Source organism: Lepidochelys olivacea (genome assembly GCF_965140295.1).
Source record: "Lepidochelys olivacea isolate rLepOli2 genome assembly, chromosome: 1".
NCBI classification, from domain to species: Eukaryota; Metazoa; Chordata; order Testudines; family Cheloniidae; genus Lepidochelys; species Lepidochelys olivacea.
Window position 1 is genome coordinate 135624408 of NC_140411.1, and position 26262 is coordinate 135650669.

The 26262-nt window shown below is 45.5% G+C and overlaps 1 protein-coding gene across 2 annotated transcripts in view; it reads right to left on the minus strand.

Annotated features, from left to right (window-relative positions):
• The window catches only part of ARHGAP6 (Rho GTPase activating protein 6), a 510120-nt gene that overhangs the window by 264100 nt on the left and 219758 nt on the right, over positions 1 to 26262 (minus strand). The window contains exon 1 of one of the 2 annotated variants that reach the window (XM_084643363.1): positions 2256 to 2557. The exons of the other annotated variant lie outside the window; for it this stretch is intronic. Coding sequence (XP_084499489.1) covers positions 2256 to 2300 — 45 coding nt within the window. The 5' untranslated portion in view covers positions 2301 to 2557. Of the gene's footprint in view, positions 1 to 2255; positions 2558 to 26262 lie in introns of those variants that run through there. 2 annotated transcript variants of the gene reach the window in all.

Below are 26262 nucleotides of genomic sequence, written 5' to 3' on the forward strand. Positions count from 1 at the left end.
GGGGCTATTATCCTACCAAACCAATAGGATTCTGTATGTATCATGGTAAACAGGTACTGTATATACAGTTACCTCAACCAAAGATGGAAAAGCAAAAAAATAAGAGTGGAATATCAGATTTTCAAAGGGACTGCTCATTTACTGACACTAACGAATAGTTCAGCAGATTTATTACCACTACAGAGAGCCAGGATAGATTTAAAGTATCCCTATAGAAGCAACCAGTTTTTAGAATCTTTTTCATTAGCTGAGTCTACTAAGTACTATCTGTGGCGGAGCAATACTGTGGTTGAGTGGGTATGAAAATATTTTCAGAACCCCACACTCCGTATAAAAGTACGTACTGAAGAAAGTTGCAAACACTACTTCACTCCTGAATGTTCACTTAAACAACTGTGCAACATAAAAGTTGTATAATGACAATCGCTGAAATAACGTGGGGATTGAGCCCTAGTAGTTCAAGTTGCCACATTCTGTCTCACGATTGGACATCGGACTACATGGAAGAGGATGTCCTTAGTTTTCCTAGCAGCTGAATTCCAACACTGAAAAAAGTTACAGGCCCAATGCTGCTGTCACTCATACATGATTTACATCTATGTGACACTACTGACTGCAACAGAATTATTCCTGATTTACACCAGTGTAAATGTGAGCAGGTTCTTAATTCTAACTTTTACATATGGCTTCAGGCAATAAACAGTGGAGACAGTAGCTTTTTTCACCCAAACAGAGAAAATGCTCCTAATAAGGCTAGTAAAAAAGGAAGTGGTTTCTCAAGAGCTCAGCTCTTGTGAAGTAAATGATACAATATGGTCTTATCCCATAAAATGCCGGAGAAGCAGCAAACAAATCAGTAACTGAAAATGACTTCAAGTACTGGCAATTCATTCTTCCATTCAACTTGTTAGGAAAAAAGGACAAAATGCCAGTATAACTGTGATGAAGAGTCGCATCACTTCTTTAAAGTACATTATATAAGAACAGCCCAGTTCTAAAAGTTGCCTTACAAAAAGAAATTAACTGGTTATGGCTTGTATTATACTAACAGATTGTACTAACACAGCTAGCTTTTAAAAATTTCCTTGTGTTAATTTTAAAAATAACCACATCTCACCCTCTCTTCAAAAAAGGCAGCGTTATCCCTCCTACAAAGAAAAATCTCCAGTATTTTAACCTATTTACAAAAGGAGGACTTGTGCCACCTTAGAGACTAACCAATTTATTTGAGCATGAGTTTTCATGAGCTACAGCTCACTTCATGGAATGCATGTAGCTCACCAAAGCTTATGCTCAAATAAATGTTAGTCTCTAAGGTGCCACAAGTCCTCCTTTTCTTTTTGTGAATACAGACTAATACGGCTGCTACTCTGAAATAATTCTAAGGAGATGCATCCTCCTTCCCCTGCACTTTATTCTTGGCAGACAGGAGAGCTGACAAACTCCAGTCCTGTTACACACACACACAGTGCCGGCCTCTCACTGGGGAGGAAAGAAAGAGGAAGCCTTGAGGGATCCCATGGAACCCCACACCCAGATGCAAACCACCACAACCCCCTTTTTAAGTGCATTCATATGAAAAGAAATGCCTTAAAAAAAACCACACACACACTCTCCGACTACCCACTGTCCAAGCAAACACTGGCCCCACTTCTTGAGCCCTCGCAGATCATTAGAAACTGGAGAGTTTTGTTCCTGTTCTTCCAGCCTGCCTGCCCCCAGGGAGCCAGCGGACTGAGGAGGAAAAGGGACCGGTCCCCCACGCGCAGCCACTGGGCACTCAGCCGAGGAGCCTCATCCCCGCTCCCGCTCCAGACGCCGCTCTTGCAGCCCAGCCGCCGCAGCCCCGTCCCTGCCCGCCTGCAGCCGCGCGGGCAAGTTCGCGGCGCTGCCTGGGCCACGGGGGGCCCCTGCAGAGAGAGCCCCACGGCGGGGCACTGGCGGGCCGGCTCCGCGGGGCCGGGGCCGGGGCCGAGCAGGGTGCCTGGCTGCTCCGTGACCGCTGTCACCGGCGGGGGAGTCGGTGCCTTCCTCTTCCCCCGCCCGCAGCTGCGCCGGCGTGAGGGGCAGGTCCCCCACCCAGGCGCGCCCAGCCCGGGGCTCTGCAGCCCAGGCAGCGCCCGGCGCGAAGCGGGCCACGTCCCTGCCAGAGGGGGGCCGGCGCCCTAACTGCGGGAGCCCCTCCGCGCATCCCCGGAACAGGCCCTGCCAGCCCCCGCGCCCCCGCCCGGCTGCAGCCCCGGGCGCGCACTCACCGCGTAGCAAAGCGCCGGCTTCTCGCTGAACACCGAGTCTCCCATGGCCGGGGACAGTCACCCCCGCGGCGGCGGCAGGGGAGCGCGGCTCTGGCCCTCGCCGCCCCTTCACAGCGCCCCGGCGGCGGCGGCGGCGGCAGCAGCAGCAGCGCCCGCGGGCTCCAACCCCGCAGCCTCTGGCACCATCCTACGCCCAGAGCCGCCCGCAACTTCTCGCCCCGCCCCGCTCCGGCGGCGCTGGCATCGAGCGGGGCGGGGGTTGACTCCTTCCGCGCGAGCCGGGCTCGGCCAGAAAGCGGCTCGCCCGCTCGGAGCCGGCCGCCGGGCCCGGGCCCGGTACTCGGCGGGAGCGGGCGGGGCTGCGCCCGCCTACACCTGAGAAGGGGGGCAAGAGAAAGGGTTTGGCGATGCAGGATTCAGCAGACCCAAGAACAGGCACGCTAGAAGGGGGGGGAAAACGAGGCAGGTGAGACCCAACTCAGACAGTCCCCAGCCAGACACCAAACGCATCTGCTCTCAGTTCAACTTACATTTGCATGAGGCCACATCTGCCCTAAACTCCATCCAGCGAGCAGTGTTTAAAGGGGAGTGACAATCAGACTTTCTGCTAGAAATCAGGACTCTGGAAATCCCAACTGGGGGCCTACTCTCAAACTCTGGGAGTATTAGTTTTAAGAGCAACTCACCCACAATTTTCAGAGTGGTAGCTGTGTTAATCTGTCCCAGTAAAAACAAGGTGTCCTCCTTGTGGCACTTTAGAGACTAACAAATTTATTTGGGCATAAGGTTTTGTGGGCTATAACCCTCATCAGGTTGCATCTGATGAAGTGGGTTATAGCCCACGAAAGCTTATGACTAAATACCCTAACAAATGTATGTCTACACTGCCCACGTTACAGTGTAGTCACACTTTATCGCTGAGAGAGAGCTCTCAATTTAAAAAACCCACCCCAAACCAGCAGTGGTAGTTTTAGCGCTGAGAGCAATAAAGGTCTCTAAGGTGCCACAAGGACTCCTCGTTGTTTTTGCTGATGCAGACTAACAGTGCTACCCCTCTGAAAGCTTACAAAGAGCTCTTCTTCAGGTCTGGGAAAGGTAGATACCCAGTGTCATTGCTCAATACAAGAGGGAAAGGATTGTTTAACATAAGTAATTCACATATTTCAATAGACAATTCAAGGTGAAATAGCCTGTTAACAGTCTTGCAGTCATAGGGAGGAAAGGATGGCGGTGGAGCTACTGAGAGCTTGTTAGTGGGTTACAAGTTGTTGTAATAAGCCACAATGTCTCTTCAGACCATGATTTTTAGCATCCAGCAAAATTTCAAATTTAAGCTCCCAGGCTTCTCTTTTGAAAGCGTTGTGCAGATTTTGACACACAAGGCCAGCTTGCTCCAGGACACAACCTACTTCCTCCACAAACTTTCTTGCCATGTCACCTCCCTCTACAGCAATCCTCACAATGACAGCTTAGCTGCCTGCCTCAAATATTTGCAATACAATGGACAACCATCAGATATCTACCCCAAAAACATTGCCAAACTCAGCCATTTCATCCTCACCCATAACAATTTTACATTCAACAACACACACTTTGTCCAAACCATGGGTACTAGGATGGCTCCTCAATATGCCAACCTCTTCATGGACCACCTTGCAGGAGAATTTCTGGACAAATGCACCATGGAAACCAGTGAAATACCTGAGATACATAGAGTATATTTTCATCCTCTGGACAGACTACTTAAACTCCTTCAGACTGCCACCACAACTTCAACCACCACCACCCATCCATTAAACTCCCTATAAAACACTCCCACACCAGCATCAACTTTCTGGACACCACAATCAGCTTCAACAATGGAGCCCTACAGGCAACTATATACAGGAAACCTATGGATCACCATACATACCTTCACAGATCCAGTAACCACCCTAAACACACCAAGAAATCTGTTATCTATAGCCAGGCACTCAGATACCACAGAATATGCTCTGAGGAGAAAGTCTGGGATATATACCTTAACACACACAAAACCACTATCACTTTACCAGAGAAGTAGATCATATCCTGGAATGGGCCACCCAAATACCCTGAGAGACCCTGCTTCAATACAGAAACCACCCACCCCTCCTTGCCATAGAATCATAGAATATCAGGGTTGGAAGGGACCTTAGGAGGTCATCTAGTCCAATCCCCTGCTCAAAGCAGGACCAATCCCCAATTTTTGCCCCACATCCCTAAATGGATTTTGCCCCACATACCCCTCAAGGGCTGAACTCACAACCCTGGGTTTAGCAGGCCAATGCTACAACCACTGAGCTATCCCTCCCCCCCCACACCCCATACTGGAAACCATACGGGGTATCAAACAACTAAAACCTATACTCAATTAGGGTTGCCACCCATCCAAATTTTACCCAGTCAGTCTGTGTCCAGGTGCCATTTAGGGTTGCCAGATTCCTATTTTTTTGACACCAAGAGTCCATTACTGTGGGGCAGGGGGAGGCATGGGATCATTAACCTGTGCCAGCCCCTGCTCAGCTGGGGCTGCCTCCTACCTGCTCCTACTTGGCAACAGCAGCTCCTGTCCCAGCCCCAGAGCAGAGGGAGCCCAGCTGGAAGAGGAGGAGGAAAACTATCCAGCAAGTGGCAGGGAGGGAGAGGAGCCAGTGATGGGGGTGGGGCCTTAGGAAGAAGAGGCTGAGCAAGAGTAGGGCCTCAAGGGAAGAGGTGGAGAAGGGGTGGGGCCTTGGGGGAAGCAGGGTACAGGGTAGGGCCTCAGCTAATAGCAATTAGAAAGGTGGCAACCCAATATTCAATGGGGAACCTATCCTAAAAGAAATATTTCCTGAACCTCCTCTTCTGGCCTTACATCAACCCTCACCTGTCCAAGCTCCTCATCAGAAACAAGCTCCCCACAGACCAGGACACCAACTTAAAGCAGCACCAGACCCTTCCAGAACAGATACAAAACCTGTAGACATCTCCACTGCTATAATGGCAACAACCCCCACAACACACCTTTTGAGATCCATGGGTCCTACACATGCCTATCCAACATGTGGTGTACCTCATCTAGTGCACTAAATACCGCAATAGCCACTATGTGGGTGAAACCAGACAATCACTATGCTCTCTAATGAACTCAGACAGAAAAATGATAAAAGACAAAAACACCCTGTCCCCTGTGGGGGAACACTTTTCACAAAGTGAACACTCTACATCTGACTTCTCAGCCCTCATCCTCAAAGGAAATGTGCACACCACCTTCAAAAGATGAGTTTGGGAGCTTAAATTCATAACTTTGCTAGATACTAAAAATCATGGACTGAATAGAGACAGGTTTCAGAGTAACAGCCATGTTAGTCTGTATTCGCAAAAAGAAAAGGAGTACTTGTGGCACCTTAGAGACTAACCCATTTATTTGAGCATAAGCTTTCGTCAGCTACAGCTCACTTCATCAGATGCATAGAGACACTGGATTTATGGCTTATTACAACAATCTGTAACCCATTAACAATTCCTCACAGCTGCTCCTCCCTCTCTGCTTCCTTCCCATGACTGCAGAGGTGTTAATGGGCCTCTTCACCTTGAATGGTCCCTTGAAATGTGTTAACTACTTATCCTAAACAATCTGTTCCACCTTGTATTTAGCTGTGACAGCTGAGTACATCTCCCAGACCTGAAGAAGAGCTCTTTGTAAACTCACAAGTTTGTCTCTCTCATCAACAGAAGCTGGTCCAATAAAAGATATTACTTCATCCACCTTGTCTCTCTAATATCCTGGGACCAACACAGCTACAACAAGACTGCAAACAGAAATACTTCAGGCACTTCTTGAGGCTCTTCACTCTTAATTATAAAAAACTACTCATAACTATCACTGACTGTATCAGACATTTTCACATTACAGGCTAGGGCAGGGGTGGGCAAACTTTTTGGCCCAAGGACCACATCTGGGTGGGTAACTTGCATGCAGGGCCATGAATGTAGGGCTAGGGCAGGGGGCTAGGGTGTAGGAGGGGGTGCAGTGTGCAGGAAGGGGCTCAGGGCAAGAGTTTGGGGCACAGGAGGGGTGCAGGGTGTACAAGGGGGCTCAAGGCAAGGGTTTGGGGCACAGGAGGAGTGCAGGGTGTACAAGGGGGCTCAGGGCAGGGGGTTGGGTGTGGCAGGGGGCTCAAGGCAGGAGGTTAGGGGGCTTGGGGTTGGGGGCAGGAGGGGGTGGGGAGTGCGGGAGGGGGCTCAGAGCAGGGGTTGAGGTGCAGGAGGGTGGGAGGGGGCTCAGGGCAGGGGGTTGAGGTGCAGGAAGGGTGCAGAGTGCAGGAGGGGGCTCAGGGCAGGGGGTTGGGGTGCAGGACGGGTGTGGCAGGGGGCTCAGGGCAGGGAGTTGCGGTGTGGGAGGGGTGTGGGTTACTGCACAGGGCTGGGGTGCAGGAGGGGTTCGGAGTGCAGCTCTGGGGTGGCAGCGGTGCGCAGCAGGGCTAAGACAGGCTCCCTGCCTGCCCTGGCCCTGCACCGTTCCCAGAAGCGGCCAGCACCACGTCCCTGCAGCCCCAAGGGGTTGAGGGCAGAGGGCTCTGCGCACTGCCCTCGCCCGTGGGTACCTCCCCCGAAGCTCCCATTGACCGTGGTTCCCCGTTCCTGGCCAATGGGAGCTGTGGCAGGTGATGCCTGCAGGTGAGGGCAGTGCGCCGAGCCCTCTGCCCTCCCTCCCCCAGGGGCCACAGGGACTTGGTGCTGGCCACTTCCAGCAGCGGCTCGGGGCCCGTAGTGCCATGGGGGTAGCAATCCTGCAGGCTGGATCCAAGGCCCTGACAGGCCAGATCCAGCCTGTGGGCCGTAGTTTGCCCACCCCGGGCTAGGGTTTAAAATAATGGTTTTCTAGATTTCCAGCGCAAAGTCATTATTGTGGGATACCCCTGCAGTTGTTTCCTTGGACCACACTGTTAAGCAGCTCCACTGTTTGCTTGTTGACTGAAAACATATGAGCACATCAGTAGAACTTTCACCTCTCCTCTCCCACCCACTACTATACTGTTGACACCAGCAGTGAAGGCTGATCAGAATTTAACTGAGTCTTGTTTGCTTCAAGATAGCACTTTTGAAGTTATTAGGTAATTCAAACCACTAATTGAGTTTTTACAGTGCCAAGCATTAGTGATACTGGGTTGTTTAATATTTAACTGTCACCCTAATTCTATCTCACAACACTACATAACACTATCCCTCGTGGAGGTGGATTACCAGGAGAGCTCTCTACTCGCACTTTGCTCCCGCAACAGCGCTTTGAAGTTTCCAGTGTAGCCATGCCCTTACAGTGAGCAAACAGTTGTGAAATTGTGGAGGTGTGACTGAGCCACTTAGACATAATCAACTCTCCGTCCTTCATTGTCCTTCTGACTAAGGTGCATACCTCCTCTAGGCAGTGAGAGGCTCAGGTGTCAAGAGGCCATACTAAATGAGGTCAGAGGATAGTTCTCAGACCAACTCTATCTTTCTGTTATGGAGGTGATGTGGTTTAGGTGATGTGGTCCTCAGAGCAGTAAATAGGGCTCAGAACTTCTTGGTTCTTCTCTCACTGTGTGACTTTGAGCAAATCTATTAGGCTTACTCAATAATTTTTTTTGCTCCATCTGTAAAATATGGGCTGTAAAACTCAGTAGTGAGATCCTCAGGTGAAAGGCACCCAGGAAGTTATTTTCTCCTTGTACAATCCCTTCACTTCGCTAGCTATATACCTCTCCTGTGTCATCAAAAAACTAACTCCATATCTTCGAGGGTGAGCAGAAGCTTCCTTTTTGCCTGCTGGACAGTGCTCAAGAGAGATATTGTCTGCCTATTCCTTCCTCTGGGCATTGGCACATTTCTCTTCTAACCAAGAGAAGACTTTCATACTGTGAAAGTAGAATGAATTATATTGAAATTATAATTCATTAAAGAAATGCTACTTGAAGGGTTTGTTGAGATATAGTTGTCAGGAAGAGAAACATTAAGGCGTGTGAGACAATGGGTCCTCAAACTAATTAACTTACAGCTCCTACTGAGCTAGGAGATTGGTAAACATTAGTATGCAAATAAGATATGTATGTTTCTGCTTCCTTTTGTCTCTTATGTTAAATTGGCTTTGGCTTAGCTGTATAAATAAGTTGTCTTTAGCCTCAGAGAGGGGCTCACATCTGGTTTCATTGGCAAAGCACTTTGTTAATAAACAGAGTGGTCTGACAAATTATGTGAGTCCTGAATCCGACTTTGACAATTTGGAGGTTCCACTGAGATGGCAACCGTCTTCACTGGGGCCGTGTGACTCCTGACTGTTCTTAGGTCGGCCGTGGCAAGCTGGCACTAAGGCATTTGGCCCGAGCAGTCCTCTGCCAGAACGGAAGGGTACATGACCACAGTGAAGTCTACGCCATCGAACCTGTTGGTTCCCACACTGTTCTGGTAGGGATCCCGGGATCTGACATCAGGAATCTGGTCAGGTAATTATTTCTGTGTTTTGTCCAGACTGAGGACTGTCTTGTCTCTGTGTCTATCCGTCCTCCCTGTGGTGTGTTTGAGTCTGGGCGCCGTCTCTATCCGGGGATCGGCTGACCAAAGGGTTCCTCTTCCCACGGTATGAGTGAGTGAAATCTGCACAATCGCAGCCGCAACGCGCCTTGGGTAAAACCCTTAGTGTGAAAGCAAGGGCGATTGAGGCAGTAGCCTGTGGGCTCCTTTTGTGTGTTGCACCGGGCATCGCTCTGATGAACCCGACTTTCCTTCTTGTGTGATTGGTGTGTAAAGTCCTTCTGTATGGGTTACCAGATGTCTAAGTCGGGACAGTTCCCTAAAGGAACGCCGGCTCAGTTTATGTATTTTAGGAAGAGTCCGGACTCCTGTAAATTTCTGGAAAAATGGTCTAGGCTAAGGGGGTCAGGTAGAGTGACTACTACCAGCACTACGCTTCTGTCCCCAGAAGCCTTTACAGCTATTCTGAGGGAAAATGGGCCCTTTTCCCACAGAAATAGTCTATAAGGGACTGCTGCAGGCAGCAGGCAGAGAGAGAATCTGATTAAAATTATTTGACTATTGGGTAATATAATCAAAATCACTAAAGGATGTAAGGGGTTTCTATTGGAACTTAACTTGGCTGCTCCTGGTTGTGTCTAGTACAAGATGGAAGTGTAATCGGGGTACAGTTGTGTAAAGAGTAATCACAGCGCAAGGGATGTTAGGCAAAAGAGAATTTTGTGTGTGTGAATAGTGCTAAAATCTGAAGCTGTGTCTCCGCTATTACCTGAGAATAAACTTATAGCTTGGTACAGCAGAGAAACTATTGCAAACATGGTCTGTTGCACAAGAGGGGAAACTGAGGTACACCACCTCATGAATTTCATAGATGACCAGTGAGTGGGGTAATTCACTAGCCTGACTATAGAACAGCGTGACTATAGAACAAAATAAGGACAGCCTGGAGGTAATTCTTCTGTTTTTCCTGCAATTAGCAAGGAAATTTGTAAAAGAAAGTGGTATAATTATAAAGCAATAATCTGTCCCCACCAGGGGGGTGGAAATGGTTTCTTTTGTTTTCAGACTCTACAAGCAAGCTGGTGCCAGCGGAAGAATAATTCAGAATACCATGGATCTATGTTTTGTGTTGTTTGTCTTGTTGCTAGCATTGCTGTGTTTTAATGAACAGAAAACCTCATGACATGGGTGGGGGATGGCTTCAAAAGGCTGACCTTGGCGCGGGGGTGGGTGGGTGGGGGAGATGTGTATGGGAATGCAAAAGGCTAACTCAGGAGAATCCCAAAATTCAGTGGCCACTGTTAGGATCTTGGGACAAAGACCGAGTAGACATCTTAAAAGACAAACTCGGCCAACCTACGACTAAATTGGCAAAAGGAGAGGTTGATTGTTTCATGCAGTGGTGGGAAGAGGCAAATCATAGGTGGACAGAATCAAAACTTCCCTCTCTCAAAGATTCTGGCTTCTATCCCACCAGATGCAACTCATTTTACTGTTGTTGATTTATGCTCTGCTTTTTTTTCTCTCCTGGTTCACCCTGACTCCCAGTTCCTGTTTGCCTTTTCTTACAAGGGGCAACAGTACACATGGACCACACTGCCCCAGGGGTATACTGAAAGCCTGTCATATTTTTCCCAAGCATTAGCCCGAGACCTTGCTGACCTTGTTTTCCCGTCCAGGTCCACACGAGTCCAATATGTAGATGATCTACTCCTCTGTTCCCCTTCATTGTCTGCCTCTGAAACTGACTCTTTAGTGCTCCTTACTGCCCTAGCAAATAAGGGTCACAAAGCTTCTCGCTCTAAACTACAACTCTGTCAAGCTTCTGTCACATACCTCGGCTTTCTCCTCTCCCAGGGTTCCCGTGCACTTTCTCCCACCCGCTTCCAAGTTATCCTTAGCTTTCCCTGAACCCGCTCCCCAAGTCAGGTCCAGAAGTTTTTAGGCATGGCTGGATTTTGCAGACAGTGGATTCCCCAATATGCCTCCCTTGCAAAACCTCTCCAGGAACTCACTCGATTCTCTGTGCCTGACCCCATGCCGTGGCCCCCAGAGGCCAATTCTGCCTTTGTTTCCCTCAAACAGGGTTTGGCTTCTGCCCCTGCCTTAGGGCTGCCTGACTATTCTAAGCCTTTTACCCTTTTCTGCCACGAACAATCTGGGTGTGCGCTTGGAGTTCTCACTCAGATGCATGGAGAAAAGAACCGCCCAGTGGCTTATTTCTCTGCCACTTTAGACCCTGTTGCCCAAGGCTTACCCCCCTGCCTGCGTGCTGTGGCTGCTGCAGCGCGCCTAGTCAAAATGTCTGATTCCCTTGTTCTCCGCTCTCCTCTTACCCTCCTGGTCCCTTACTGACCTCGCCCTGCTCCAAGACTCTGCCCCAGAAACCGAGAAAGAATCCTGGGTTGCCCAAGGTTGCTCTCTACATCCCAATTCCTTTTGGCGCTCGCCTACTGGCGCCTTTGTAGCCCCCTTTTCACTCTACCCCTCTCTGGCTGCCCTGCTACACGGTGTTTCGCATGTCGGAAAGGAGGGGATGGTCTCTGCTGTAACTAAGACAGGATGGTGGGCCCCCCATTTTAGCTCTTTTGCAGCCCGCCACTGTGCAGCCTGTACCACAAAGCCATAATATTGGTAAACCTGTAAAAGTGGCCCAGGGGTTCCAGGGCCTGCCTCAAGCACCGTTCTTGCACAAATGCCTAAGTGTCAACAATATGAATTTATATTGGTTATGGTACGTTTATTCTCCGGTTGGATTGAAGCCTTTCCTTGTCGCAAGGCTGACCCACTGTCTGTTGCCAAACGTTTGTTAAATCATATTATGCCTGCCAAGGGAATTCCTGCTTTGATCGGGGTATACATTTTACTGGACAACTTCTTCAACACCTGGACCGTATATTGTATATCAAACACCTGTTGCACTGTCCCTACCACCTACAGAGTGCAGGTGCAGTTGAAACACGAAATGGTGTACTTAAGCCTATGCAAGCTATGACTCCCGTTCCAGATTCGAACTTGACTCACAGTGCACTTCTTCAGTATTGCAAGGGACTAATGCAAGCTGTAAGTCACTTCCATTCACAGGTTCGAGCCACCTGGCCCACGGAACCCACCTCCGACGCTTGCCACAACCTCGAGCCAGGTGATTGGGTCTACGTACGGCGCCGTCATCGAAAGCACGCCTTGGAGCCCCGGTGGAAGAGTCCTCATCAGGTACTGCTTACTACACAGACGGCTGTTGGACTATCTGGCATCACAGCGTGGATACATGCTTCACAGCATAAAAAGGCACCATCCCCAGAGAACCAATCACCACCTCAGGACAACACAGAGTCAATTTTGACTCCAGAAGAAGACGTAGAGGAACAGTCTGCAATACCTTACAATCTACGTTCTTGTAAGCATTGCCAGAAGCAGACACTGTTCCTCGGCTGCTGGTATCTTACGGTCTGGGGAGACCATGATGACAATTCTTTTATCCAGCAGCAGGTGTGGATAGCTCAGATCCTTAATATTTCTAATTGCTGGGTCTGCAGCCACATCCCAGCCCACTCTCAAACTGGTGTTCCTGTCCTGGCTATCCCACTCAAGTCCCCAGACCTCACTGGAGGCCCCGTCCATTCAACAAAATATGGATCAGCAATGACACTTGGGAAGCGGTGGGAATAAATGCAACTAAATGGATAAGTGTGGTGGAGGGAAAAGGTCATTGGTGTTGAGTGTGTAATGGGACAGGGCTGGATCTGGGGAAAAGCCGTTGCCTTCAGCATATTGTGGCCAATGGTGTATGGGATTATTCAAACAAAACTAAAAAGTGGCGGGCCGGGTATGGAGATATGAATTTTTTCTCAACCTGGGATCAAACAGAGAAATCAATCACATATTCCCCCTACAGTAACCTTAGTGAAAACAATACAATCTTTCAATGTCATGCAAATAACACCACTCCTCGTAAGGAGAATTACCCTGTACCCTTTGGGGGATACTACTCCTCCTTTGCAAACACCTATATGACAAATGGGTGCAACCAACCCTTCTTGGCCTTAATAGGCCATCACTGGGTGTGTGGGACCAGAGCTTATACCGAACTAGCAGCTAATTGGTCAGGAATCTGTTATCCTGCCCGACTCTTCCCACAATTCCGAGTGCTAGGAACCTTCCCTCGAGAACGCCTCTGCAATTTCAGGCGAAAAAGAGGGGACTTAACAGATGCCCAACGGCACGTAAATAACATAAGCCCCTTAACCTGGGAAGAGGCCACTGGCAGTTCCTTAATACCATTAGGGGGAGTAATACACCATACAAAAGGTCTCCTAAGGTTACAAGCAGTAGTTGAAATAATGGCAAATGAAACCGGAGAACGTTTAAGAGCCCTGGCCAAAGAAACAGGGGCAATCCGACAGATGGCCCTCCAAAACCGTCAGGCATTGGACATAGTGCTGGTGGCAAAAGGAGGGACTTGTGCTCTCATTGGAAAAGACTGCTGAGCTAGGAGATTGGTAAACGTTAGTATGCAAATAACATATGTATGTATATTTGTCAGTTTCTACTTCCTTTTGTCTCTTATGTTAAATTGGCTTTGGCTTAGCTGTATAAATAAGTTATCTTTAGCCTCAGAGAGGGGCTCACATCTGGGTGCATTGGCAAAGCGCTTTGCTAATAAACAGAGTGGTCTGACAAATTATGTGAGTCCTGAATCTGACTTTGACAATTCTCTTAGTTACAGTGTATGTACATTCCACAAAAGGAAGAGAGCTCAAAGATAATGGTTATGTAACTCAAAAACAAACAGTTAAAATGCAATTTATGGGTAATGCTGCAATTTATGGGTAATATTTATGGGTAATGCTGCAGAAATTCTTTGTTTTTAACAATCTTTCTTTTTGAAAAATTACAGTTTATGTGCTGGCCCTTGAAATGCATTGGTGGTCTCCATCTAGTTCTTAATAAACATATACCTACATCACCGAATCCACCAATACTATGCAGACGTCAAGGACTCAACAGTTAAGGAGAGTAAAGCATCATCTCATCCCCGGAGGTGCTCTCTCAATCACAGCGTTGAGGAACATTTTATTAGTGAAATAAAACTCCCCCATGAAAAGCAAGTTCCTGCTCCTGGTAGTTCCCCTACAGAAGTATAGAAGTCCTTGCTACTTGATCTGGTGCACAGGGAGAGAATACCATTGCCACACATAGGCATCGCATGAGTCTTTCAAGATCACTAGAAGTGGGGTGGCCCACCAGTACCCAAACCGTGGCCCCCCTATCACAAGGCCCCACCCCCGCTTGGCTTCTTTCCCCAAGACCCCGCCCTTGCTCCACCTCTTCCCCCGAAGCTCTGCCCACCACTCAATCCTTTCTGCCCCCTCCCCTCACCACTCTCTGCCCCCTCCCCTCACCTTAAGGCAGGAAAAAAGTGGGAGGGTATAGTGTGTGTGTAGGTGGATTGTGCATCAGGTATAGTGTGTGTGTGTGTAGGTGTGCAGGGGGTATAGTGTGCGTGTGTGTAGGTAGATTGGTGGGTTGTGTAGGGGGGCATAGTGTGGGGGAGTGAGTGCTAGCTAGACAGTCACGTAACCTGATACCCTCTTCAATCCACCTCCATTTATGTCCCTGCAGAGTCTGGCTTGGGGAAGTGCAGCCCGGCCCCCAGCTGACTGGAAATTCAGCCCCCCACAGCCTGGCAGGTGCCCATCCAAGAGTGCTGCACTGGGGCACAGAACAAAGGCTGCCATTCTCCCCACCCCCCAGGGCACTGCACGGGGGGAACACTCCACTGGCTTGTTGGGTTCACGTTGCCTAGGCGCTGTGGCTTATGCATCCCAGGCATGCCCAGTGCCCCTGTTCTGTGCAGTGCCCAAACATGCCCAGCCTCCCCATTCTGTGCAGCCTGCCCAAACATGGGCCTTGGGGAAAGAGGCGGAGTGAGGGCAGGGCCTCAGGGCTAACCGAGGGCAGAGCACAGGCAGGGGTAAAGTCTGGGCACCGGTGGTCCCTGCCACTTCGAGGGAGTGTCCAGTGCTCCTACACAGGTGCAAAGGTGGCAGGCTGGCACACCTCCAAAGGAAGGTGCCCCATGCCTCATCCAGCATTTGTCCCCTGCATAGCCAGCCTCCCCAAGCCTCTTATACATGCTGCCCATGTTGCCACACCATCTGAGGGAGTACAATTTATTTCAGCAGTGCACAGGTTCTGGAGCAGTGCACAGAAGGGCAGCACCGAGCTTCCCCAGGTAAACAGAATTGGAATTCATTTGCAAACTGGATACAGTTAATTTAGGCTTGAATAAAGACTGGGAATGGATGTGTCATTACACAAAGTAAAACTATTTCCCCATGTTTATTTCCCCCCCTACTGTTCTTCACACGTTCTTGTCAACTGCTGGAAATGGCCCACCCTGATTATCACTACAAAAGGTCCTGCCCCCCCACCCCGCTCTCCTGCTGGTAATAGCTCACCATACCTGATCACTCTTCTTACAGTGTGTATGGTAACACCCATTGTTTCATGTTCTCTGTGTATATAAAATCTCCCTACTGTATTTTCCACTGCATGCATCTGATGAAGTGAGCTGTAGCTCACAAAAGCTTATGCTCAAATAAATTTGTTAGTCTCTAAGGTGCCACAAGTACTCCTTTTCTTTTTGAGAAATGGAGCAAGCTCTATGCATCCTCAAATACAGACACAGATATTGTAACTTGGTCATTACTTGGTCCATGTACAAAGTGCAGGAGGAAAGGCACTTCGCACCCTTTGCACACCTGTATAAGGTACACATATAAAGGCCAAAAAGAAAAGGAGTACTTGTGGCACCTTAGAGACTAACCAATTTATCTGAGCATAAGCTTTCGTGAGCTACAGCTCACTTCATCGGATGCATACTGTGGAAAGTGTAGAAGATCTTTTTATACACACAAAGCATGAAAAAATACCTCCTCCCACCCCACTGTCCTGCTGGTAATAGCTTATCAGGAGAGTGGGGTGGGAGGAGGTATTTTTTCATGCTTTGTGTGTATAAAAAGATCTTCTACACTTTCCACAGTATGCATCCGATGAAGTGAGCTGTAGCTCACGAAAGCTTATGCTCAAATAAATTGGTTAGTCTCTAAGGTGCCACAAGTACTCCTTTTCTTTTTGTGAATACAGACTAACACGGCTGTTACTCTGAAACCTGTCGATATAAAGGCCAAGCACTCTGGTCATATGTGAGCAAAGTATGCAAGATAAGACCCCAAATTGTGAATTTAAGTCTACAACCATTCAGCATAAAGAACAGTCAACATATGAGAACACCCCAGGTAAAATCCTAGCCCTAATATAGTGAATGGGAGTGTTCCCATTGAGTTCAATAGCACTAGAATTTCACCCCCATATATGTACATTCAGTAACTACATCCATATTTTTCCATCTTACAAATACAAGAGTTTTATGGTCTGTTAGTCAGTGTATGTTGCCCTCTGTGTGATGATAAAAATTGTCATCAGTAGGTTTGGCAAAGAAATTTAATTTTGCAGACTTGTATTCCAAAATAAAGTTAAATTACTTCACATTCCTATTTGTTTGCATAATGTTCCCTGTCTCCTGAATCTATGAAATGTCACTATAAAAATCTTTAAACTCAAACTTCTAAATATCTGAGTCAAGAAATCCCACTACCAAGTATTTTGTGCATTGCATTCTAACTTAAATTTTGCTTTTATCTTGTAAGTCACTATAAATTTTTCATTTTTGAAAACTGAAAAGAAACATAGATTAACATGAAAATTAAGCAGGGTTGATGGACACGCATGTGTGTACTTCAACTCCTTTTTTGTTTCTGGAATAATCAAGGAATTGATTTTCAGTAATTTACAGTCTACTTGCAAAAATCCAGGGTTTGGGGAGCGTTTTTTATTCTGTTTTGTGTTTTGCCTTTTAGTGACTTTTTTTTTTGTTTTTTGTTTTTAACTCTTTGAATAATAACTTCTCAATGAGAATTTGTGAAATATTTCAGATTCATTTTGACAATATAACAACGGTTGCCAGACAAAATTCTCTCTCTCATATTTTCAATTAAAGTTCCAAACCATCCTTGATTATACCAAGGATAGATGTTATGAGTAGAGCTAAAGGGATTTTCTTAGAGTGCTAATTACATTAGCCAAGTTTCATTTGATAAGAAAAAAAAAATCTTGAATACAGCAATGCAAATATTAAGCCTGAATTTGCCATCTTTGCATTGAGGCATACTTTACTCCACAAAAGGTCCCATTGAAATTAATGAGACTACTCAGACGAAAGTACTGCTCCATATAAGTATGAATGTCAGAATCAGGCCTTCAGCTTTTTCCTTTTAGGTTTTCCTTTTGGATTCTTTACTTCAGGTTGCATTCAGTTTGGTCACTGAGGGAATCAATCTAAAATGCAATATTTAAGTCAGGAAGAAGCTGAGAACAAGGAACAAATAAATAATAAACTAACAATGCATGAAGTATATGGAAGCAAAATAGCAGCTGAGGCCAAGAAGTAACTTCCAGACTGAGACTTTCAAAGCTGCCTAGGGGATACGGACACACATTCAAATATCCTAGATAGCTTTGAAAATCTCAGCCCTACTTCATTTGCAGAAGTGAGATTTAATTGTGAAAAAGCAACTCTTCCAAGGGTTTCCTCTAGACCCCTAAGGGGTCAGAGCTCTGTCATGTATTTCCTTTCCTGATTTCCTCTTACACTTTGCTATTACCTTATTCTAATGCAATGCCCAAGTACCTTATTCTGCCAACACTGGTACATGTGCAGGCTGTAAATAAATACTGTCTGATCTTTTTTGTGTTAAATCTCCAAATTGTCCCCACTTTGGAAACCATTCGATGACTTTCCTAACAGAAAGGGGAAACCCTGTTACAAATTCAAGGGATGTGTAGGAGCCTTCCATGTGTAAACAAATATAATAATAATACTGTTTCCAGGTGAAGAGTGTACAAACAGATTTCCCAAGGAGAAAATATTGAGATAAATATCACCTGTAGTTAGAAGCGCTGTGAATAGAATGCCAAATAAGGTCTTTCCAATTCAGAGAAACAAATCACACTTTCTGATGTGAAGATTACAGCAAATTTAGGCCCCCACCCTGAAAAGGGCGGGTGGGACTACTGCACTCACAAAGTGCCCCTTCAACAGCAACCTGGCTCCATGCAGCCAAAGAACTCCACCCAAGTGCTGTTAATTGTAGGATGAGAGCCTTATTACCAATTACTTTATTACTTAAAATAAGGTTTGGGGAGGTGAGGAGAGAACCACAATTTTGTTTCACTCAACTGATACTGAAAGAAATCACAGATGCATAACAAGCAATACAACCCTAAAATGAAACCTTCAATTGGCTACAGAAATGTGATTTGTAATCCTTTCTGAATAGGAGAATGCCTACCTAAATAGAAGGTCTGCATGATCAACAGCTAATTGATGTCTTGAACTATTGACAATATTTGGACCAGCATCTTAACCTACTATGTGGATGTTTAACAAGGACTTGTTTTAGGTTTTTTATTTATTTAATGTTAATCAAGATTAACACTACTGTAACAATACTATGTCGTTCAGAAAATAAACTGTTGTATCATCAGAGAACAAGATAAGTAATGAATGTTTACATGCAATGTTGCAATTTATATTCCATTTTGTATAAAGTAATTAAGTAATGAACAGGGTAAAGTATGTGGTGACCAACAGTAGTCTTATTCCTATGTAAATAACTCACAAATGATGTCATTTTTAATCAGTTATGGCTTGTGTAGGCAGTAGCTGTAAATGTATAATTCTCATAAGGTTTGGGATAATGTAAAACAACTGAAACATTGTCCTTGTATTCTAGAAGTTAGGTTCAGAATGTTACTCTTGGTATTCATGGCAATTAAAACTTCCACCCTTATTTTATTTTAAAAAACAGATTCACATGTCAACAATTGCATATATTCCTCATGAGCTGCCTTACATTTCTCAGTCTTTGCCACTTGTCCATTCCAAGAGCTATACACTGGCCTTCCTGCCACTGGAAGTTGTGTGCACGGATCTAGGGCAATGTCCAATTACTGAGCATTTGCCTGTTTTACTTCCTTGTTGTGTTACACTAGTGAAACAGTAAATTCTTGGCCATGTTTTGCCCTCGGACCACAACTCCAATTGCTAACAGTTAGACTTGCACAAGTAGACTGAGGGAATGATATGACTCTTTTTGTAATTTGGAAACTAAAGGGACATTGTATTTAATTATATACTTTTTGATATTTTACAGTATATGTGCACTGTTAAGTACTAAGATTCACGTGACTGGGTCAGACACAAATGCCTGAGACGTCTGGCTTTATTCACTCAGGTAGTCCCACTGAACTTAGTGGGATTACTTTTGTGAGAAAGGAAAATTTCCATTAGCAAGGGTTGCAGGACTGGCTACTATATTTACTATATTATTAGTAAATTATTAAAAGACAAAATTTCCTCCCATGGCAATTGTGAGTGGGGTTACATGGCATACACTATGTCACTTACAATACGAATACACTACGTTACTTACAATAATTTTCTTTCTGCAAGTCATGTTATACTATTTACCCAGCAAAGCAGGATATCAAAGAAGTGAATCAAATATGGAAAGAAATGCTATTTTTTTTAACGTACTGGATTATCCTGTAGGGCCCCTAAACAGGAGGATAGTGGGTTTGAGTCTCTATTCTCCTCGCACAGACATAATACTTAGTTACTGATGTGAACAGGAACCAAGCCATCAGGAATCAAGCCCTAATATTCCTTGGAGGGATTTCACATTGTATCAGTTAGGGATTCAAGTTATATATGGTTTAATTTATAACACTGTGTCTATTGTAACCTTTAAGCACATGAGCAATAAAACCCTGTAAAACTACATTTACGTCAAAAAGGCAAAGGAGTTCAGTTCCTACAAATACAAGGAGCAATTCTTTTTCTTACGTGCTCCAACAGCAGAACCTGAAAATCTGCCAAATCATATGTCCAGCAGCTTCTTTAGATTAATACGTTAATTCACAAAACTTGTGTATGACCCAATACTGCTCTTATTAAAACATTGGTAAACATAATGAAAAGAAAATACATTTGCAGAACTCTTGTTGTCTCCTACCAAAGTCATGGTAACAGTCCCTGAAAACTGCATCAGCCCTGACTAATGCTCAGTACAGATGGCTGTGACAGATATGGCAATTTCCTGCAATATCCTGGGGAGACCTTATTGAATTAAATGTAATTATCTTTGGAGTTCATTGTATTAAATGCAAAGGTTCTGTATAATTGTGGGCTGGGATTGCATATTATCTTTTAAGGGGCGAGATGTGGTGGTTTGAAGGAATATATTGAATAATGTGACAGTCAGGAATGGACTTTTGGAACAAAGAATGTGACGTGGTTTTCCAGTGGAATATCTAGGAGGAGGTGAACACAAATGCCCCACCTCAAGTTATGCAAACATACAGCCTTTTGAAACTACACCAAGAGGAATGATGAGCTATTGTCTGCTGATCACCTGTTATAGGATTCCCAAACTGTATAAAGGAAAGACTCAACTATTTGTGGTTGTTCTGGTTCTGAATCTGAGTCAGTTATGAACTTATAACGATGGGGGAAACCCAGTGATAAGTTTTGAAGGACTGACACCCACAAGAGCCCAAGGTTGGAGTTGAGGTGGCCTGTGGTAAGCTTTTTATTATGTATATAGGTTCCTTTATTGGTTTTGATATGTTTTATCTGTAATGCTTTCATCTTAAGAATAAATGTACTTGCTTACAAAGAGCTGTGTGGTAAATTTAACTGCTGGCAATTACAATGTTCATAATCTCTGGAGAGAAAGTAAAGTGCTGATCTTTTAAATGGTCTGGTTTGCTGGGGATATCACAGTGTGGGCAGGGAACAGTGCAGCCTGGAAAGCCTCTGGTCCAGAGGGAGAGAGATGTGAGTCTCTGCCCAAGCATAAAAGTTGGTGCCCTGGGTGAACTAGGGAGAGGGAATGCAGGTGCAGTTGCCCTGAACTGTGACAATGGCCACTTCACTCCCACAGATTTTGGCCAGTGCCAATGGGGGATGAGGGATTTGGGGTGCAAGAGGGTGCTCCAGACTGGAATCGAGGGGTTCAGAGGCTGGAAGGGGCAATCAGGGCTGGGGCAGGGGGCTGGGGAGAGGCTCAGGGGTACAGGCTCCGGGTGGTGCTTACCTCAAGCACCTCCCAGAAGCAGCAGCATGTCCCTTCTCTGGCTTGTACAGAGAGGCGTAGCCAGGCAGCTCTGCATGCTGCCCCGTCCGCAGGCATCACCCCTGCAGCTCCCATTGGAGCACCAGAGGGGATAATTGGAGCAGGGCTATTGGAGCGTGTAGGAGCTGAAGGGGGGCCATGCCGCTGCTTCCGGGAGCTTCATGGAACAGCCCCCAACCCTGCTCCCTGGCTGGAGTGCCGGAGGGGGCCATGCCATGGTTTCTGGGAGCCACATGGAGTGGCCCCTGACCCTGCACCCCTGCTGGAGCTCCAGAGTGGGGCAAGCCCCAGACGCTGCTCTCCAGCAGAGCTCAGGGGCTGGCTTAAAATAGCTGGCAGGCCAGATCTCACCCGCAGGCCATAGTTTGCCCACCCCTGCTCTAAATTTACATATAAACTTTAAACATGGCTTTAATTGGTGTTTGTATATTTTTTTCTTTATATATATGAACTAGATACAGTGCCCCTGTCAGCTAATTTCTAAGTTATCTGCAAAATACCTAGAGGTTTCAGGTGCCTAAGAATCATGGTTAGAGCCACCCCTCCCCCACCACCACCCACAAATCTGAAATGGCACCTCTGGTGTAATTCCATTGATTTCAGTGAATTTATACAAGCATAAAGCTGGTAGAATGCAGTGGTGAATTAGGCCTCTTCTGTCTTTTTCTTTTTCATCCTTCTCCCTGGTGTGACAAAGCTCTGTCCTTCTCTCCATGGGTCCCACATTTCCTGGCAGATTTCACTAGCCTCAGAGTCTCACTGTGACCCTCCACAAAACCCTTCTTTCTCTACAGACAAGGGTCACAGTCTACTGAGCCATTTTCATCATAAGCCAGCAAGGAAGGTGAGGAGAGGCTATCCTCCCTTGCACAGTCTCTGTTGTCTCCCAGTCTCAGAGATTAACTGGGGGGGGGCAAAGGGGGAAGCCAGGCCCACCCTCTACTCCAGGCTCCAGCCCAGGAACCCTAATAGTATCAGATATGGTAGCTGACCTTTTAGAAACATGACATGTACAATTCCCTGGGCTACTTCCCCCACAGCAGCCCTCACTTCCTCAAGCTCCACTTCACCCTTACCTCAGGGCCTCCTTCCTTGTGCCTGATATGGTGTGTACTGCTCAGTCTCTCCAACAGCACAACTTCCTCCCACAGCTCCTGATATCCACACCCACCTGACTAACTGGGAGGCTTTTAACTAGTTTCAGCAAGCCCGATTGGCTTCAGGTGTCCCAATCAACCTAGCCTTCTCCCTGCCTTCTGGAAAGTTCTTAATTGGCCCCAGCTGTCTTAATTGATGTGAAGCAGCTGCCATTTAACTTATCCTGGTACCAGGGATTTGTTTAGCCTGGAGCTAATATATCTATCTCCCACTATTTTTCTATAGCCATCTGGCCTTGCCCCGTCACACTGGATTGAAAAGTTAAGGGGGCAAACCTTGGAAATGGCTCTGTGTATAATTTGTGTCCACAAGCAAAGCCAGAATGCAGACAGCAGAGTGCCAGAATCTTGAGAGTTGTACTGTTTATACTGAAGCCTGTATTCTCTGGCTGCAGCATTTCGGGACTGCTGTTCCACACAACAGCTGTAACGTATCAAGGCTCTTGCCAGCTATCCACCTATTCATCTCCAGTTAGACCAACTAGCTACAAATGCTGAAACACAACAAGGCTTTAAGGGAAGACTTTCTTCATGTTAGTGCAAAGAATGCAAGCTGTTTACAAGTTTCTGGTCTTAGGCTGCTACTGCCTAGCAGTACTGCCCCCATCCTTGGTATCTTGGTGATAGAGTTAATGAAAATCCAAGAAGCATTCCAAAGATAGCCATGCAGAAGGAGAGTAACCTTAGCATTGTTTTCTTAAAATCTCAACTTGCCAATGAGGCAAAATGAATTAATGCACTCTGTCAACATGTAACAAGCAGCATAAATGGGATCACTTGTCCATCTGTTAGTGAAATGTGTACAAAGCAGCTATTTGATCAGTGTTAGATAAAATACAATTCAGACACAATCAGCTTGACTTTTTTTTAATATAGTTCTTTACATTTATTTCAACCAAGAAACTATTTTGAGATTACTGATGAAAAAAATCCAAGTGAGTAAAAATTGCAATTTAATGTAACTCATTTACATATCACCATCTCTTTACATAGTCAGTCTTGGATTAATGTCACTCTTGATGGAATTAAAATACTGGTGAGCTAACGTTTTGAATGGTGAAAAAAATCATTTCCATATGCTACTTCTTGTTTCAGTCAATAATATATTCTTTTTCTTTTATAGTCAGAGGTGTCTGGATTAGTTAACCTGGTACAGATCAGACAGGTGGTCACAAATTTACTGACAGCTTCCAAATTGAATTTTGTTGATCCGGACTTCTTAGACAAAGTTTATGGAGCCAGACTGGTTATATGAGTTACTTCGACAGGTAAATATTCACAGGATTCATTTTGTTTGACAAAGTGCTTTTCCTTTTCTAAACAATTTTAAATTCATCTTGAACAAAAACAAACGTTCTTTCAGTACATTTCACGTTTGTTGTTTCTGATCCCTTTTGGGAAGCATTTTCCTTCCACTGGTCTGCACTGCCCCTCCCTCTTCTCAACCATCTCATCTCCTTTTTTCCACGCTCTTCTTCACGCCTTCTATATATACTGTCTCCTGTACCCATAACAGTCCCTCTTTTCTTGTCCTCTAGGGACCATCTCCCTTTCAAATCTCTCCTTAAAACCCAACTCTTCGAGCATTTTGCCTCCCTTCCTCCCATCAGCATTAATCCTCACACCTTTCCTCTGTTATCCTATATTTGGTGTTGTGACTATCTAATTTAGGCCTGGTTTACACTTAAAATTTGTACCAAAATAATAACTACATCAATTAAGGATGTGTGGGGTTTTTTGTTTTGTTTTACTGAAATAATTTTAAAATGGATGCAGTTGTATTTATTTCTCCTTCCTGTATGGGAACAGCCATAGCTGTATAAGGCACCTTTATAACACTATAACTGCAACAACAGTAGGATCTTTGTACTGCGTTAACTATTAAAAACCTATAACTTTCTAGTGTAAACTGTAAATTCCTCAGGACAAGGAATCTCTCTTATTTAAGGGCTTGTCTACACTACCGGCTGGATCGACAGGCAGCGATCGGTCCAGCGGGAGTCGATTTATTGTGTCTAGTATAGATGTGATAAATTGACCGCCAATCGCTCTAGCATTGACTCCAGTACTGCACCTCCTCAAAGAAAAGTGCAAGGAGAATTGATGGGAGGGCGTCTCCTGTCGACACACCACAGTGAAGACACTGCGGTAAGTGGATCTAAATACGTCAACTTCAGCTATGTTATTCAAGTAGCTGAAGCTGCGTAACTTAGATCGATCCCCTCCCCTTCTCCCTGTAATGTAGACCAGCCCATAGGCTTAACCATACCCCAGTCTTCAGCACAGTGAACATAAAGGTCTGTCTGTGCAAATCAGGTTGCAGGATTGACACCTATGTTTGTAAAGCACTACAAACATTTCCAGATTATCACAGGTGTCAGAGTAGCAGCCGTGTTAGTCTGTATCCGCAAAAAGAAAAGGAGTACCTTTTGCACCTTAGAGACTCATATTTACATGTAAATGTTTGTTACTAATGGTACTATACAGTACAAAAACATCTTTATTTTGCATAGCATCTTTCAAACAAGAATAATAAAGCTTTACACAGTTAAATAGCAACAAAATAAAAACAATAGCAGGGAGAGAAGTTACAATATATTCAAGGAAATAGTAAGATGTTTTCAGATGAGAGTTGAAAATCGATGGCGATTTGAAAGGGAGAAAGATGCAGCTGAACTGATCCAAATAGCAGGAGAAACAGAAAAGACAGCTGTTGTTGCAATGGTGGTCAGAATGTTTGAACAGACAGATAAAAAGCCAGTGTGGATAAATAAAGGGGAGTGGGGCGCAAAGAGTAATATAAGGTCTAGGAGACTGACTGTAACAAGTTCGTAGAAAGCTTGCATGCCCCTGATTTAAGAGAAGGATCAAGCCCTGAATGTACCAGTTGTCTTGTAATATCATAGTGTCCATTTACTAAATATTAAAACAAGCATTGTTTGTTCTTTGTTTGTCTCCAATCTCTCACCTATAAAGCTACACAAAATTACTAAAAATAGCCATTGGGTATCTGTCATAGACTCTTGGAAAAGCAATTCAAGTTTACTAGTCTAAGGTCTTGTCCACATGCAGTTGTACCAATAAAACTGAATGTACAATTTTATACTGACTTAGTTAAACTGACAATTGGGGGCAAGGGGGAGAGGGGAGGCAGAGTAGACAAGCCAAAGTGTGTGTTACTGGATTTTTTCCCAGTCTGGTCCTTTGTGGAATACTAGGGCACAGTGGTTAGTCTCACAATGAGAAGTGAAAATGGTGATACTAGGACTCCTTCTGCTCTCGTATTTCCCCAGAGCCTTGCGCTGAGAAAGCTCTATAGCTCTCTGTTCCTCAGAGCTATACCTGCATGCTTTAAATACTGTTTTGCCAGATAGTCCCAGCTGCAGTTGTGGGTCCTGCAAGAAGAGGCAGCCGCTGAGATGGTGTAGGCATATCCCATATTCTTTGTATTGTAAATCTTTCTCTTTATCTCTGTGTAATGTCCCTTTTATCAGTTACTCCCAGTTCAGTCCCTATTATTTCAGCACTGAAGTACCATCCAAGGGCAAAGTGCTTTGCTCCTTCTCCATGCACTGCATAATTACATTGCATTTGTGCAATATCAGATGTTACAGCGAGTGACAACAGTAGCATGAAGCAAGATAACCACTTAATACAGGGGTCAGCAACCTTTCGGAAGTGGTGTGTCGAGTCTTCATTTATTCACTCTAGTTTAAGGTTTCACGTGCCAGTAATACATGTTAACTTTTTAGAAGGTCTCTTTCTATAAGTCTACAATATATAACTACACTATTGTTGTATGTAAAGTAAATAAGGTTTTTAAAATGTTTAAGAAGCTTCATTTAAAATTAAATTAAAATGAAGAGCCCCCCCGGCCTGGTGGCCAGGACCTGGGCACCGTGAGTGCCACTGAAAATCAGCTCGCATGCCGCCTTTGGCATGCGTGCCATAGGTTGCCTACCTCTGACTTAATATAATCTAACAGTAACTTGGCAGCTGTGCTCCTGAAGGGTGGTAGTGACACACAGACCTACACTCCTGCATGTTTGATAGGAAACTAACCAAAACAAAGGAGGGATT